The sequence below is a fragment of the Euprymna scolopes genome, chromosome 33 (genome assembly GCF_053919585.1).
Source record: "Euprymna scolopes isolate OS-2025 chromosome 33, ASM5391958v1, whole genome shotgun sequence".
Lineage (NCBI taxonomy): Eukaryota > Metazoa > Mollusca > Cephalopoda > Sepiida > Sepiolidae > Euprymna > Euprymna scolopes.
In genome coordinates, this window is record NC_136514.1 from 5,297,702 (window position 1) to 5,316,990 (window position 19,289).

Below are 19,289 nucleotides of genomic sequence, written 5' to 3' on the forward strand. Positions count from 1 at the left end.
ATGTATGTATGTATATATATATATATATATATATATATATATAGTAAGTTATAAAATACATATGGCGAATTAAGCTACACAGAATATTTCGCATTTCATCCACACTAGAATTCATCAGGCTTATTGTGTGGGTTCGATGAAATAATAACAATATATATATATATATATATATATATATATATATATATATATATATATATATATATATATATATATATATAAAAGAAAAGAGATTAAATGTTGCTATTGTGTAAATTTGATTGTAATAGAAGAAGCTCACAAAAGTAGCGAAGCATTTGTTTAGCATGTCGGGTAACAAAATCACAAAATAAATAATTTATATTTGTAGCTGGCTTCTTTATATATGTGAATTTGCATACGAGAGGAATAGCTGCTTTAAGAGGGACGAATTGGGGAAGATAAACAGTTGAGTGCTTGACAGCTGAGAGAAAACATCAAAGCTGAGATTTGTCGTTGGCGTGATTTACAGTTTTATTGAAAAGGAGTTTCTTCAGTTGCACTTTTGGGATTACATGGAATAAAGTTAAATTAGAGAGTTCTTACTGTTAGTTCGAGAAATGGGCTCAGTTTTCAGATTTATTTTATTATTTTGAAAAAATATCCACCTAGAGATAAAAGAAAGATTACAATTCTCATTATAGAGTGAAGATCTCATCATTTTTTATCTTTGGTAAAAGAGGGGAAAAAGAAGGAACCCTGAGAAGAGAGTTAAAATCGAATGAAAGCAAAATCAACAATTAAAAGGAAGAATTCAATTGTTAAACTAGATTTTCAAGAGCATTCACTTACTCCAGACATTTATTAGCGATAAAAAAAAAAAATTGCAAAAATATTTTCTTTTGATAGTCAATAGCGATTAAAAAATGACAACACAGGCACACTGTAAAGAGTTTGCATACAAACATACTGTCACAAATTGGAAAATAAATGCAGTCAAACTATGAATTTCAAAAGAAAATTTAAATAATAAAATAAAAAAAAATTGGCACAGTATATATACAAAAAAAATACAAAGTGTTTGCAATGTTTCAACATTGTTCACAGCTCAGAATTATTTAGAGATTCGTGCACATTTCCAAACACTGATCAACGTTCTCTTAAAAAAGAAATAATAAAATCAAAATAAATTAACCCCATAATAGATCATACTAATGAACTGGCTTATCTCCCCTTTAAAAAGAAATTATTTTTGTGAATCGACTTATCTCCCCTGGTGGATTAATGTTGATTTACCCCTCTGTTAAAAATGACGAAAAATAAAAATATTCTTCGCTAGTGTTTGCACTAATATTCATACTGACAAATGAAATTGTTGTCGAAATAAAAGATTTTAAAGAAAATATAGTTGGGAAATTAGGCTGTTTTTTTTTTTTTTTTTTTTTTTACAATATACAGGTTTTCTTTGTTTTCACTTTTGAAGAATTCCAAGGGCGACAATTCAAAGAGTTGTTAGAGTTTCGCGAAACGTATTGGTAAAAGAAATCAAACTAAAAGAAATCAAAATAAGACATTATCTGAACATTTATTGAAAAAAAAAAATTAACTTTTATAAAATAATTAGAATTTCGCAATAAATTACAATAGCCATTTTTTTTTTTTGTATTTATATGAAAATGTACGGCTTAAAAAAGTAACCTTTTTGAAAATGTATGATCGTGTTTTTTTAAAACAAACCTTTTAATATGTCTACAATAAGAAAATTCTGCAATGGATGGAAGTGATCATTATATGAAAATATATGATTAAAAAAAAAAAAAAAACGAAATTTTACAAAATCAAACTTTCGTAATAAATAAATCATGAAACGTTATAAACGTTAAGAACTTGAATTGTCTCCCCTTGGAATTCTTGCAAACTAAAAAACAAAAACAAAAAACCCCTAAAACATACAAGTACCTTCTTTTCCTTATAGAGACAACTCTAACAGTATCTTTGCATGCTTATTTTAAATTGTTTTCAATGTATCACACGAGTATAGGCGAGTGGAGATCATCTGTGAATTTAATTGACACTTCCTACTTTGGAGGAATCCAGTTTAACTGTGCAACAACCACAACATGAATAGATAAACGCAAATAAATTGTTTCAAACTTTGTTCACAAAAGTTACGTCGGCTCATATTCATATTCAAATAAAATAACGTCTCAAGTTAAGAAAAGAAAGGAATGCGAAAGAAAATGCCTCATTATGGAAATAGTGAAGGATTTCTTATTGAATTCATTTCAGATGACAAAAGGGGTAAACTTGCTATATGCTTTCTCACTAGCCCTAAACAGTCGAAATGATTTGGTCCTACACCTTTTTACTGTTTTCTTATCCAGCATTTAATTAAAAAAATATTTTTTAATAAATTAAGCCTATTTAATACACACACACACACACACACACACACACACACACACATACAAGGTGTCTAAAAAAAAGTTCTTCTAATGACCTGTTTCGTGATGCTTGCAATTCCTTTTCTGCACATTATCTGTGTTGTCCGGAAAATAATGGTCATCAATTTGAACTTTTTGCGGACATGATTTTCCAATTACGTTTGTCTTTTTTAGTCAAAACCATTTCACTTAACTTTCATAAATAAAGATTTTATCATCATTCGAAGTCAGAGTACATTTTTGAGACATCCTGGATATATATACACACACACACACACACACACACACACACCACACACAGAGTAGAACCCAAGGATATGGTGGCCCTAGAATACGTTTTTTTTTTGGGGGGGGGGTTACGCTGTGAAATACAATGTTTTTCCGACCCCTGATTATTGCATTTGCCATGCCTTACGGTGTTATTTATAATATTATTCTTGGAAGTTTTTTAACCTTTAAAACTATACAAAAAACCTATTTAATTTCTACTTTTTATCATTCGTTAGAAAACTATTTAGTCAGCAAGTAAGTCATTTAATCACCTGCAATCACTGCATCAACTTGCTCTCTTGAATTCACTATAATACCAATGGGAATTTTAGGGATCATCAGTTGTTTACCATGAAACACTGTTTCGGGGATTTAAAAACAAAACAGTCTATTAAATCATGGCTCCCCAGCAGTGTTGATCAAACACCACTTCCCTTAATCTTAAGAAGAAGACATGTTACAGATATTAGATCTAGTTTCCTATTCTTAATTAATTTGGCTAACCTATTCATGTTATAAAAATGAATTCCTTACCCGTGAGATTCATCTGTTTCCAAATTCAAAATGGATATATTTTTTTAAGTTACCAGTCTTGTATTTATAAGATAGACATACACATATTTTTCCCCCATAAACAAATTGCTAGAGCTTCAACAAATACTTGTATTTCTTGGACGATGATTCTCATCTTAGTTATTATGTTTACAATGGGTTTGGCATAAAGATTGCCAAGCTCGAAAAGATGCACTTGATGAAGGTCGGACGTTATAATCACCGAAAAAGTTGTGAAAATAATAACCAAAAATGAAAATTATCATCTGAATAAAACAAATTATCCTCGTTTCCAAAATATTAGAACTCGAACATGACATGATATATCTTATTTGAATGTCTTCTGAAATTTTCTCAATAACACTGATTTACCATAAAATTGATGTAAAGATGAAGAGAGGCTTGACACTTAATTTTGAGACGCTGATTTCAGATAAGAAATTCATTTTTAAGTACTTTTTTCTTTTTGAATACATATTAGCACCTCCTCCCTCAACAAGTAAATGTTGCTATTCTAAACTACATAAATCAATCTTAAGACTAATTTATTGTTTTGTTGGTTTTTTTTTACGGCATATCAAGCCTTTTTGGGTTAGTTAATGCTGAATATGAGCATTTTAGTATAGGCTTTTATGCTTCAAGTTCTTTATAATATTTATTCATGGTGTTTGGTTTGGTTGTTTTGTAGAGGGAAATTGTTGTTTTTGTTTTTGCAGAACATGGTTGAGTTTTATAAAAGGAAAAAATTAAATTATTTTGATAAAAACGATTTATTTATGTTCATACTAGTATTTCAGCCCGGCGTTGCCCGGGTGTTTGGAGGTGTATGTTAAGCAAAAAAAAAAGCGGTCAATCTTTTAAACATTGGCCCCCCCTTATTATAACCCTTTAACATTTATTGTTTTGAACTCAAATCAAGTTAGATCCATGTCCAAGGAACCTATATCTAAAATTTCAAGTGTTTAGACCCCAAATTCTCGGAGGAGTTTGGTAGAGTTCTCAAAGGTCAAATCGTTGAACTTTGACCCCTTAACAGCCAAATTTCTGGCCGAAAACCGATTACAAAGATTTTTCCAAATCTCAATACCCTGTATATTAAATTTCGAGTCTGTAGACTGAAAATTGACAGAGTTATTGCGTAGGGAAATGTACACCAACAGACAGACACACACAGAGAAACTTTCACTTTTATAGATATAGATTTATTTAAAAAAAAAAAACTCGATTTGGGAATTTTAAATAGGACAACCCCTAGTGATTGAACATTTTAGCTAGGAAAAAATAGACATATATAAGGAACAGTGATAAGAATAACCATATACCCCCCATCACCCTCCCCAACACTTTTGATCATCCTAGTGCCTAATTTATTTTTGTATTTTTCATAAATAAATACATTTTTCAATGTTTGATGCATTTTAGGCCAGGAAGTTGGTATCTTCAGACTGCCTGATCTGGTAGCACCAGGATTGAGTCACAAAAGATGAATTCAAATTCATCCATTTACATATTATTAAAAAAAGGTAGTCATTGCTATTATTGACATAAATTATTTTAAAGGAAATACAGATGGGAAATTAATTTTAAAAAAAAAAAAAAAGCAATTTATTTTACTTTACCTACTCTTTGTGATCTATTTGTGTTAAAAATTAATAAATATTTAATAGAAATTATAATCCTTTTTTAAGTTATTGTGGATACCGATTTTGAGTAAAGTAGTCACCTTGTTCTCCCACTTGTTTACATCAAACAAGATGGCAACATTGCTCAGGATTGGTAGTTATTGCCACATCAAAGGTGTTGTGGTGTGTCCATAATAAACTCTTCCACTTATTATAAATACCTGGAGAATGACCTACACTCTTCGTTGTATTTGCTTTTCTGTTCAATATATATATATTTTTTTCACTAATTACCAAGTTGAGTCTTTCTTCTGAACCTCTACAAGACTTGGAATAATGAATTTCACTGAAATTCCAGCCAAAACATAAATCCCTGGGATCCTTAGAAACCCCAACATGCTTCCATTTCTCTACTTTCATTTATATTTTGTTTTCAATACAATGACATATACCCATGTATTTGCTTTTCTGTTCAATATATATTTTTCACTAATTACTGAGTTACGTTTTTCTTACAAACCCTTACAGGACTTAGGATAATTAATTTCAATGCAATTCCATAAAAAAAAAAAATACCACTGGGATCCTTAGAAACCATAACAGGCTTCCATTTATCTAATTCATTTTTTTTTTTTTTTTTTGCAATTCTAAAAACTTTGTCTTTTCCAAAAATTGCTCATCAAATTTTCTGTCCAATAGAACCAAAAATCAATAACAGGATTTTTTTTTTTTAACATTTAATTGCTTATATTTATTTTTTTAATCAACAATAGATGTAATTTTTGTTTTAAATAAAGGAGTTTTTCAAGATTTTTTTTATTTCTTACACATCTATAGGGAAAAAAATTGCAATACATACAAAAACAGTATAGGTTTTCATCACAAAAGACCTGAAGAAAATATGTGTAAAGTTTAACAATTCTTACTTCATAAATTATGTATTTATCAGAACCAAAAGAATGGGGTTCATGAGGACCCTAATATTCTTCTAGTAATTTTGAACACCTAGTTCATGAAGGGTTAAATAGTCCAGTTAATCTACCCAGGTTTCTTAAATAAAAATATTTTTAAATAAAATAATAATAATAAAAAAAATCCATTATGGGGTCAATTAAATAAGACACAACCTTAAGCAGAATTCAATAATTCTCAGTTTTGCAACCCAAAAGAGATCTTTGCTTGATTTAAATTCGTTTTGATAAATCAACATCTAAAAAAAAAAAAAAGAACATTGGATGCTTCTTTGTAAATTACCCTGCCATGAAAGAAGTGCCTTATCGTTTTTTTGTTTGTTTTTTTATTTTTTTTAATCGTTCAATTTTTAGAGTGGTTGCTATAATAGCCATAAACTGTTAGAATCATGGTACATTTTGATAACGAATAAAGAGTATTTTTAAAATAATTTATTTTAAACTAGCAAGGTCACATAGTGTTGCCTATGCTGATTGAAGGAATAATATCACATGCCACAATGTAGTAAAAAGTAGGAGTAAAAAGTAGGAGTAACGATAACGTTCTTGAATATTCTTTGTTTGGATTTTGTTTTGAATTTTTTTTTTTTTTTTTTTTGATAAGAAGAATTGATAATTTGTATTCTTTGGAGACTTCTTTTGAGTTTGACAAAAATTCCCAAGTTTAAAAAGATGCACCTGAAGAAGGTTGGAGGTTACATTACATTGACCGAAACGTTGTGAAAATAACAACCAAGATGAGAACAGTAGTCCAAATAATCTCAATAACACAAATTATCAATCCTCATCTCAAAAGATGCACCTGAAGAAGGTTGGAGGTTGGATCAGCCAAAAATTTATTTAATTTTATTTGAAATTCATTAAAATGTATTTAAATAATTTTTGTCTTGTTGCTGAAATGAATAAAGTGTAAAAACATATAAAACAGTTTGAGATATTTATTTTTAAGAGGGAATGACTCTGCGCCCTTTCCTCCCTTTAAAAATAGCATATTACACCATTTCTACTATCTATATTTCAAAATTTCATAAGAATCTGACCAGCAGTTTTTGAATCTATGAATACATTGATTTTTCAGAGTGAATCTTTACTCTGTTTTATTTCTTCAATCTGTTTCCACTTTGTGTGTGTGTGTGTGTGTGTGTGTGTGTGTGTCCAGCTAGAGAGGAATGGGCTGAGTAGAAGAGAAAGAGGGAGTTAGAGAGAAAGAAGTTTTAATAGTTACTTCCCTAATCACGACTCATTCTTCAAGGAATCTATAAAAGTGTGTGTGTATGTGTGTGTGTCCAGAGAGAGAGAGGAGTGGGTTGGGCAGAAAGAAAGAGGGAGATTGGGAGTGAGAGAGATGAGGAAAAATGGGGGAAGTAGAAGTTTTAATAGAAATATGTTACACTTTTACTCCAGGCAATGCTAGTTATTTATAAACAATGGCGAAAAGAAAGCCAAGATCAAGCATTACAGTTCATTTGTTGAACCAAAGATAAAGAGTATTTCTCAGAGGAGGAAAGGAAACCTTATTTTTAGTGTGTCTTTTAACACAATACTCAATAGGTCTCAGATTTGATACATAAATAATGCCACTAATAAAAAGTACTTGTGATTTTCATAAAGTACTAACCTTCAAATGGCAGGTGTCAAAATTTAAGCCCAATGGTATTATTGGTTAATAAATTACAGTTATTTTCGTTAAATATCATGAGTTAATCGTGCTGTCATAATTTCATATGGACATAAGTAACACAGTAACGTGAGTAACACTGTCTGATGTTACGTAACGTTTTAGAATTAACATAAAATAAAAAACTACTTATTTGTTATCAAAATGCATTACAGTTATTTTAAGTAAAATATCATGCGCTACATGTGTTATCATAATTTCATATGAATATAAGTAACATGAGTACCACTATCTGATCGCAAATAACGTTTTAAAATTAATATAAAATAAAACGTATTTGTTATCAAAATGCATTGTAAGACTCTATGATCGTTGGAGCAATAAAACCAAAAATTAGACTATTTAAAAAAATAATAAAACGCTCATTTTCATGGTGGGTGGGTGTCATTATAAAGAAGCAACAAGCACTGAGCACTCAAAGACAATATTTCAGATGAATCCAAGTTGGCACATTTAAGAATTTTTTTTTTATAGACAAAAGCAGGCTCTACACGACCAGTCAGGTGTCATGGTCGAAGTAGCAAGCTATGAACTAGCGTGCACACAGAGAGCGTGATGGAATCTTTAATTCTGCTTTGATGTGAGGGAAGATTGATTCAGGCGCAACAGCTTCACTTCATTTCACAGGTAGACAAAACATCCCACTTTTTGTAGGCTAACTTTTTTTATTTTTCACCTGAAAAAAAAAAGAAAAGAAAGAAATATAGAAAGGAAATCAATTAGATTTTGTTCAAAACATTATAAAATTTTTATTTCTTTTCTTTACTTAGTTTGCTTAAATGAGAAACTAAAAATGTTAAAGTTTAAAGGTGTAAAAAAATTACTTAATCATAAAAGCGAAATAATCATTAACTGTAGACACTGAATAGACCTTACTTTGGAATATCATCATCACCATTTCAAGGTTTGTTTAACATCTTATCATGAATTGGACGACTTTTAAAAATTGACCTATCTCTGAGCAGGTTATTATTTATCCCTCTTTCTCTCAAATCCCTCCTTATCATTTCTTCCCAAAGGTTTTCTTTGACCTTCCCCTGTGAGCAGAATTTGACCTGTTACCCCAATTGCTCTACATCTACCAATAAAAAAAACTGTCATTCAGTCTTTCAATGTGACCATACCATTAAAGTCTCCCATTTTGCATGCATCTCCCCAAACTGTTCACATTTAATCTTTCTCTGAGATGAACAAATTCAAGCCCTAAGTCTTTAAGACCCACATTACACATTTATCATATCATTCGCAAACAATTTTTCGTCATGCAACGCATGTACTCATTCCTCATTGACCAGGTTTCACTTCCATACATCATCACACTGCATACATATGCTTGATTGATACTTTCCTTGGCCAACAGTGGTAACGTTCTGTTTGTTAGTAATGACAAAAGTCCCCTGAATTTATTCTATCTACCCTAAACTCTTGGTTATGGATATGACCTTAAACTATATCCGATGGTGAGGCCCCAGCTTGTGGGCTCTGGGGAGTGTGGAGCCACCCTTTAATTGCCATTGCTCCCAGGTCCACTCTGACCTAGAGTGGTAGTACCTGTTAGGGTCCCAACTATGGGTTAAATAGAAACCGACTTAAAAAAACAAATATACTCTATTAAAAAATTATTCTTCAAAATCACTGGATTCGGCATTAAATAACCCAAAAGGGTTGATATGCCATAAAACAAAAACAACCAACCAACCAACCAACCAACCTTAACTCTTGCAACCACAATAATACTTGTTCCATCCTGTGCACTAATGGTATCACTAAGTTAACTAATTAAGAAACACAACAATAATAACAAAACTAACATACTTAAAGGAAAAGAAAAATGAATTGATAATTGTAATAATTTTGTAGAATATATAGATAAAAAAAACTTTAAAAAATCAAAAGCTTCCATATCATATGGCATATAAATCCAACTGCTCAGAAAAAGGAAGTTGCTCTGTGTATTCTAAACAATATCTGTAATAAGTACATATAAATTAATATATAAATATATATTAATCAATTGATTAATACATTAATCAATTGATTAATACATTAATCAATGTTGGCAAAATCTCTAAACTTACATACAGATTTTATATTATTTTTTTATTTAAATATAATTTATTAAATACATATAATGTATTTCGTAGCATCTTTAAATGATATATCACTAAGTTAATTAGCTATCCCTTTTAAGTAATACAACTTACCAAATTTCCACTACTACTAATTAATACGATATTGCCCGATTGACTACTGTACACTCATTAACCCTTATCCTCGGGTGGCCTCCGGGCCTTGATAAGTGGTGACTATTTTGTAAAAAAAAAAACTAATAAAAAAAATTAATGTATTTAAAAAGAAAAAATTAATTGATAATTCTAATAACTTTTTAGACTATAGATAAAAAAAAACTATAAAAAAAAAAAAATTGGTGCTAGTCCACTTATTGATCTGCGCTATTATTTAAATAGTATTTTCAAGTTTAATTAAAGTTTTATGATATCTGTTTTTATTAAATTGTAAGGTTAAAGTACAGAATATGTACAAAACATCCTACCCTCCTCATGTTAAGAATGGCTTTCTAAATCATAATGTTAATATTTCAACATGGATCAATAAGTGCACTAGTACCAAAAAATCAAAAGCTTCTATATCGGTAATGATTCAAGTCAAAATAAAATTGTGAATTACTTGAGACTTCCATGGCTGATGGGACGAGAACATGCTACCACTGTGGATTAAATAAAAGGTTCTGTATAAAATTCCGTGCAGATTCCAGATTCCAATAAGATACATCTAAAGAAGGTCGGAGGTTAGATCGATCGAAACGTTGTGCAAATAACCCTCACGATGAGGACAGTAGTTTGAAAAATCCCCAAAAATACGAATAATCAATTGTCATCTCAAAAATTCAAAAATGTATTATTTTTTTTCATTTATTTAAAACACACTACGAATTTTGAGGCATAAAATTATTCAATATTTAAAATAAACTACATGAAACTTTATAACATTTTTTACATAATGCAAATCAAAGAAAGCAATACACACACTTTATGAACACCCTGTATATAATTTTGCTGTAGTGTTTTTTTTTTGTTTTTTCTTTTTTTCCAATTAAAATTAATCTCCACTCGCATATAATGGCTTCTCCACCAGCACCAAGGAAACCAGGAATGGTTTATCTCATCAAGAACATTTGGAAACCATAAAACTCTACAGCAAAAATGCCAGCACAAAGATGAGAAAACAAAACAGGAAATTTTCTGTTCTTAAAATATCACTTAAAAAAAAAAAAAAAAAGAAGGTTATTTTAAAAGTAAAGAAAAAAAAATTTATGTTCAAAAGTTTACGATTCATTTCTTCATTTTTGCTATTACTCAGTAGATTTACTCGATTTCGTCAGGGTTTAAAATATACTAAGATATTCTGTTTGAGCTTTTCTCCAGCAAAATTGAAGGTATTAATGTAACAGAGCTGCTGGCACTGTCAGCAGCAGCAGCAGCCATATGACAACAAAGATATGCAAATGACTAAGCCAACTACACGAAATGACGTCACAGCATGGACAAAAGGACACGTGGATGAAGAAGAGTGTTCAGAGAAGCATGTGTTCAACATGTGTTCAGAGAAGCACGTGTTTGACATGTTCAGAAAGCATATGTTCAACATGTTCAGAGAAGAATGTGTTTGACACGTGTTCAGAGAAGCATGTGTTTGACACATGTTCAGAGAAGCATGTGTTTGACATATGTTCAGGGAAGCATGTGTTCGACATGTGTTCCGGGACGCATGTATTCAAATTCGACACGTGTTCAGAGAAGCATGTGTTCGACACGTGTTCAGAGAAGCATGTGTTCGACACATGTTCAAAGAAGCATGTGTTCGACACGTGTTCAAAGAAGCATGTGTTCGACATGTGTTCAGAGAAGCATGTGTTCGGCATGTGTTCATGGATTCAGCTAGACGGGTGTTTTTCGTGAAAGATTGGCGAGGGGGGACGAGAGATTGGAATTCAGACGAGCATCTGCCATGGAAATAACGATAAAACAAGGATAGGCTCGCAACGTCTCTTCTATGGGAGAGAGGTTGCAAGGTAGAGAAAAGGGCATCCCCCACTAAGCCACAAAGTCTATTTTGTACTCTGTCAAGGCAGGATAGGCTTTTTTAGCAGCTCCTGCCCAGATGTGGCAGCAGTATTCCATCCTTGGACATACTTGGTTTTTATATAGATAGAGAATTGCATCAGTAGTGAGATATCTTCTGGAACGGTAAAAGGATCCCACCATCTTTCCAGCGACCTTGGCAACAGACTTGATGTACGTGTTCCATTTCAGATCAGGAGTGAACGTCAAACCCAGAAGCTTGTCAAAACACGGGGCCTCTCCTAGATGAGAGCTATCCATCCCAATTGATGCCAGATGGGGATCAGAGCGTTGATGATGTAAGGATAGGAGTTTGGTTTTAGATGCATTAAAGGTAACCAGCCACGTCTTCCCCCACTGAACCATGCGCTCAAGATCAGAGGAGAGAGAATCAGAGAGAACTTTGTCATTTACAGCCTTTGATGTGTTGCCGTAGATGGTCGTGTCATCAGCATAGATGTCAACAAATGATTTAAGTATGTGTTTAGGGAGGTCATTGATGTAGATCAGGAAGAGAGTTGGGCCCAGGATTGACCCAGGATTGACCCAGGATTGAAATTTCACAGAGGTCTCATTCATATGTAATATATTGATGTTGGCATTCAGTAGATGCTGAGCATAAATGGAGATGCTCTGATAATATTGTAGCTCTTTTGTTAAAACTGCAAAGGTATTTATCTAAGCTAGCAGGGATGCCCGGCGTAGCCCGGTTGTAAAGTACGCTTAAATATGATATTTTAATTCTTGCAGATTTCGTATATATTATAGAGTTAATGTTCTATTGATTTTTATATATTATAAAGTTGCGATTTCAAGAATAAAAAATATATATATTTACATAAGTTTTGGTTCCGGTTTCGATTCAAGCTGATGCACCCAAGTCTCATATGGATGGATATATATATATATATATATATATATAACTTCAGTTGCTTATGAAAAATTTTTGATAAATTAATTATAAAAAAAAAATTAGATGACTTGAGTGCCATCAGTTATAATCGAAACTGAAACCAAAACTTATGAAATTTCTTGGTAAAATTATTTATTACAAGAAATGGAAGTCCATAACAATTAAATGACAGTCACTCGGATGTAAGCATGACACACAATAACACATACACTATCCTATTAATATATAGATGATGATGATAATAATAAAAAATATCAGCAGCATCCTCATCTTTGCCAAAATGTTAACTGTAGTAGTAGTAGTAGTAGTAGTAGTAAGTAACAACAAAGTTAAAAGGTCTTTTGCCCTTTGAATAACCATAGCGCCATTATCTGCTTTTTTTTTTTTGTTTTGTTTATTGTTGTTGTTGCTCAGTTTGGTAATTGGCCAAACCGGTTCTTGGACTGTTTCCAACGTTACTTTAAATGGCTTTCTCCCAAGCAACTGGAGCAGCAAGACACACGATATGCCGATTTTAATCGAATTCAATCCTGAGCAATCGTTTTTAGAAACCTCACATAGCTTGAAGTGGGCGCGTGATTGGTTCAATGTATACTGTTGCGGATGATGGAATTTGCCGAGTTAAAATAGCATCGAATCCATATGAAATTTAAAGTTGTGAAATTTTAAATGTAAGACCTAGATAGCATCTAAGTTGATACGACTGATTCAAATGTGTGATTCTAATTCTGTTGTTATAGTTTTACCATGTTATTGATTGTAGCATGTAGGATAGTCATGTCTTACGTAAAAGTGGTTATTGAAGCTGGAATAGACTTTAGAGAATAAAGTTACAAAACAATATTTCTATTTTTATCCTAAAAGAAATTGGCGATTCCATTGGAACATAGGGTGGAGCAGGTGGTAGTACGATTGCAATCAATGGATGGAGTAAGTTCAGATGGCTGCAAAGTTTTATCCACTAAGTTTTGTTGAGGTTTTTTGTTTGTTTGTTTGTTTGTTTGTTTGTTTTACGGGGAGGGGGGGACAAATATAAAAATTAATACACAAATCCACAAAAGTTAGACAACAAATTAATACTTGCATGGATTCATTTACCTATTAATCCCCTGTATAACGATTAATTTGTTTTCTAATAATTACTCCTTCAGTTCATTTGATTTTTTTTTTCTTGTTTTGTGTAGAAGGATGGGTAGTGTACCTAAACTTAGTGGCAGGGTTAAGGAGAGGTAAGAAATAAATAATGAAGTTAGTCTTTACTAAAAATGAAATTGAAATATATTACAAATTTAAATTCATACTAATGGCATATCGGTTATGCCCAAAAAATTCAATATGCAAAGTTAAGATGCCGGAAGTAGCCTTGGTTTACTAAAATATGGAATGGAAGTCACTAAGCATGAAACGAAAAACGAAACCATACGAAAACACTTCTTGTTTTATAATGAAGCAATAAAAAAATAAAAATAAACTTATTTTTTACATTTTTATATTTTTTTAATTTTTAAAACATAATCATATGAAAATATTTTATTTTACAAAGAGTAAGACATTATTTATGACAGAATTCCATTAAGATTAAGAAGCTTTTATTTATACAAATGTTTAAAATAATTTTTTTTATAACACAAGAAGTGTTAATAAAAAAAAAACTTTCATACATTATTTATGACAAAGAATTCTGTGATAAAACTTATGAAAGACATAAATATATTATTTCAAAAAAGAGACCATTTATAGAAATGAAATAGTAAAACTTCTCATTAGTCTTTTTTCCATAATAACGCAAGTGTTAAAACAAACAAAAAGAAAGAAAAACTACTTATAGAAGTTTAAAAAATGAAAGTTTATTGTTTCATGATAGCACAAGAATTGTTAAAACTAAAAGAATTTTTTTTAAATAAATTATTTCCATATGACTTCGTATTTCCTTTCATTTTCACTGTCTTCCATTCCATATTTAGATAAACCGAGTCCACTTCTGGCGTCTTAACTTTATGTATTGAATTTTTGGACATAACCGGCATCTATATATAAAGTAGGATAGCGTGTGTGTTATTTATTTTGTGTGTCATGCTTACATCCGAGTGACTGTCGTTTAATTGTTATAAACTTCCATTTCTTGTAATAAATAATTTTACCAAGAATTCTTCATAAGTTTTGGTTTCAGTTTTGATTATAGCTGAAAGAACCCAAATTATATATATATACAGTGATGATCATATTTATTGGCACGGTAAAATAAAAGTTAAATTTTGTCTAATAAATTCTAAAAAAGGGATTAAATTAAAGAAAATAACAAAGTATATTATGTATTTTTAACTGGCCTTTCCGATGCAGCAATCGGATTTTAGAAAAAATAAATAACAAAGGAACAACAAACATAATTGCAAAAAACCCTTGTTCAAAATTATTGGCACGGCTTTGTTTTTCTTTTAGTATCAGTATAATATCAATCAATTTCCGGTTTACGTGCTTTCTGAACTTTTTTATAGCCATATTATGCTTGTTTAACGCTAATTCAGTGAATAATTTTTTTCAGATAATTTTTAGATAGCGATTTATTTAAACTATTATAAGTGACTAAATTATAATTTTCAATCGCCATGGTTAAAACTAAGGAACACAGCGAAGACGTCAGGAAGCTTGTTGTAGCATGCCATACCAATGGGGAGGGCTATGATAAGATTTCAAAGAAGCTAAACCTTCCCAAATCCACTGTTAGAGCCATAATAAACAAGTTCAAATCGCAAGGCCACGTTATGAGTTTAGAGGGTAGAGGGAGAAAAAGGATTCTTTCCCCAAGAGATGAACGGAAAATTGTTCGACAAGTAAAACAAAACCCAAGGATCTCTGTTGGGGAGATTGTTGATGAACAGAGCACCTCTGGAGTGAATGTATCTCGACATACAGTTGGTAGAGTTTTGAAGAGAGCTGGTTTAAAAGCATGTCGTCCGAGAAAGACTCCCTTATTGAAGCCTATGCACCTGAAAGCAAGGCTAGCCTTTGCAAAACGTCATATTGATAAAGATGTTGCATTCTGGAAACGTGTTCTATGGACTGACGAAACGAAAATAGAGTTATTTGGCCATAATAAAGTGTCTTATATTTACAGAAAATCTGGCGAAGCTTTCCTGCCTAAGAACACCATACCCACAGTGAAGCACGGTGGAGGCAGTTTGATGTTTTGGGGATCCTTTGCTGCCTCTGGACCAGGGCGACTTGTTAAGGTCACAGGTAGCATAAAAAAGGAAGATTATGTTAAAATATTGGATGAAAACCTGAAAGACTCTGCTAAAGAGCTCTCACTTGGTCGTCGTTGGTGGTTCATGCAAGATAATGACCCAAAGCATTCGGCTAAACTGACTAAGAAATGGCTTGAGGACAATCATATTAATGTTTTGGAGTGGCCATCACAAAGCCCAGACCTTAATCCAATTGAAAATTTATGGGGAACATTAAAATTGAGGGTAATGCAAAGGAAGCCTAAGAATCTTATTCAATTGGAGGATTATTGTCAGGAAGAGTGGGCTAAAATTACTACTGAAGAGTGTAACAACTTAGTTGTAAACTATGAAAAGCGACTGAGGAAGGTAATCAAGGCCAAAGGCTATACAATTGATTATTAAATAAATCGTGCCAATAATTTTGAACAAGGGTTTTTTGCAATTATGTTTGTTGTTCCTTTGTTATTTATTTTTTCTAAAATCCGATTGCTGCATCGGAAAGGCCAGTTAAAAATACATAATATACTTTGTTATTTTCTTTAATTTAATCCCTTTTTTAGAATTTATTAGACAAAATTTAACTTTTATTTTACCGTGCCAATAAATATGATCATCACTGTATATATATATATATATATATATATATATTCCAGGAGGTTACATCATCAGACATACGTCAAAATACAGTTAAAAGGAAATAGCTGTTAATAGCATTTCATATGTCCAAGGGAGACAACTTCTAACAGAGTGTCAATTTCAACATTTCTGTCCCAATCAACAATCGATTACCGATGGACTGTGTGATGAGGAGGAACTTCAGAGATCTTGTTGCAGTTTGTTTTGATCTTAAGATAACGGAATGATCGGAAGATTTTGGTGGATACTGCTGTAAAAGAGCATAAAAATCTTTATTATTTAAGATGAGACAGTCACCGTGGCATTTTTGGGGTGGATTGCAACAAGAATTTTGTTTAATTTTCGAGTTTTGAGCGATTATCGAGACATCCCAGGTGACATCCCAGGTGACCGTTTCATGTCCATCATTTTAAAAACCGGTACTACTTATGTTTAACAGCTTTAAAATCATTTAAAACACACAAAACAAAATTTATCCAGGTAGGTCCTATCCTTACATCATCAACGCTCTGATCCCCAGCTGGCATCAATTGTGATGGATGGCTCTCGTCTGGGTGAGGCCCCGTGTTTTGACAAGCTTCTGGGTTTGACCTTTACTCCTGATCTGAAATGGAACACGTACATCAAGTCTGTTGCCAAGGTCGCAGGAAAGATGGTGGGATCCTTCTACCGCTCCAGAAGATATCTCACTACTGATGCAATTCTCTATCTATATAAAAGCCAAGTACGGCCAAGGATGGAATACTGTTGCCATATCTGGGCAGGAGCTGCCAAAAACAGCCTATCATGCCTTGACAGAGTACAAAATAGACTTCGTGGTTTAGTGGGGGATGCCCTTTTCTCTACCCTGCAACCCCTCTCCCACAGAAGAGACGTTGCGAGCCTATCCTTGTTTTATCGTTATTTTCATGGCAGGTGCTCGTCTGAACTCCAATCCCTGGTCCCCCCTCGCCAAACTTTCACGAAAAACACCCGTCTAGCTGAATCCACTGTGAAAAATTTCCCCCACTCTATATCTGTGCCTAAATCAAAACGCGGATTTCATGAGCAAAGCTTCTATCTTAGAACTGCACGCCTGTGGAACTCTGTTCCGTCTGCCTGCTTCCCTCCGGACTACAACTTGGATGTCTTCAAGTCTAATGTTAACAAATTCCTGATGAACCGCCCCCCCTAATTAAATACTTCATAAAATCTCCTCACTAACGTGATGTACTTGCAATAACCCTTATCCCTGAGTGGCTTCCGGGCCTTGATAAGTGGTGATCACTGTGTAAAAAAAAAAAAAAAAAAAAAAAAAAAAAAAGGTAGAAGAGTAACTTACCTTACTTTTCGTAACATTTATTTGTTATTCATTTGTTTTTATGACTAGTTTTCCGTTTGTTGTCTGTACTTAAAAATGCCTGCTTTGTGTTTCATGTATGTGAACAAACAAACAGAAACATCTCTAGAAGTGTAAGCCATGTTTAGTTTCAGGAACGTTTCAGATGGTTCGTTGTTCTAAACAAGTCTTGAGAGGTGACTGGTTTGCAGTAGACAGAACAGTTTCCGATGGTTCATTGTTACACACAAGTCCTGAGAGGTGACTTGTTTGCAGTAGACAGTTCCACAGAGCAAAATATTCTTACGGTCTCGAGACGGAAAAAAACATGTGAAATTGCTCCAGAAAAGGTTTAATATTTATGAAGCAATTCTGGTTTCTGATTGGTTGATAGCAGAACATGAATTAATTTGATTCGTCAGTTCCTAGCAGCATAACTCTGTTGTGATGGGATGTGTCTCCTAGCGGCTTCGGCTACAGGGAGACAGGGTAGTACGGGTCAAGGATTCGTCACTTGACATTCAGCCTACCAGGTGAGGAGCCGGGAACCAGCCCAGCACCTGTTGGACTGAGGTACGCCGCCTGGGTAATACCTAGGAGGTCCACCCTCCCAGGCCTTGCCACCGGGCTTTCCGGTGGGGCAAGTTTATTGCTTGCTGCCTGAGGCGCCCCGACCGGGGAATGCCGACGGGGTTACTCAGGCAATTTTTAAAATTGCAGGAGTGCCCCTCCTTTAGGGGAGCTTGCGGGGTTCCCATTTTCCGGCCTGTGCCAAATAATACTGATGTGAGCAGCATTTAAATAACTATCCCATTACACATGCAAAATATTGCAACAACATCTATGCTTTATATATAGATTTGAATGATTCATATTGGAACCAAAATGACCCATGGCAATGTTGATATGCAGTAAACCAAACAAAGACAAAGAAAAGAAAAAAAAATCTTCCTCAAACACAATTAGTTATTTCAAAACGTAAAAAATATATATGATACGTGTATCAGATATCGTATTGCTGACAAGTTTGCTCCGCTTCATCAAACCCTGAAATATTTATTACCTTCTAATGTCGGCCATGATGCAAAATATGAATAGTTGCTTTAAACAAGAGCGGAACATGACTACAACCGTTGCCAAACTGTCTCGAGAGAATAACTTATTGGCAGATAATTAAACAAATCCAAACTCCAAGTGGACAGTAGAATGCCCAGAGTTCATTTGTCCAATATTCATTATGATCAATTTATACTAATATCGCTAATATATTTATAGTGCCAATATAGTTAATATATTAATATTGCTAATATAGTAAATATATTAATATTGTTAATATATTAATATTGCTAATATCGCTAATATATTATTATTGCTAATATAAATAAAATATATTAATATCGCTAATATAGTTAATATATTAATATAGCTAATATAGTAATATATTAATATAGCTAATATAGTAAATATATTAATATAGCTAATATAGTTAAAATATTAATATCGCTAATATAGTTAATATATTAATATTGCTAATATAGTTAATATATTAATATTGTTA

General features: G+C 32.5%; 1 protein-coding gene across 1 annotated transcript in view; it reads right to left on the minus strand.

Moving 5' to 3' along the window:
• Positions 1-4,812: 4,812 nt before the first annotated feature.
• The window catches only part of LOC145258119 (PP2C-like domain-containing protein CG9801), a 372,863-nt gene continuing 358,386 nt past the window's right edge, over positions 4,813-19,289 (minus strand). Inside the window, exon 7 of the mRNA XM_080115863.1 lies at positions 4,813-8,171. Within this exon, the coding sequence (XP_079971989.1) occupies positions 8,151-8,171 (21 nt within the window). The 3' untranslated portion in view covers positions 4,813-8,150. The remainder of the gene's footprint in view (positions 8,172-19,289) is intronic.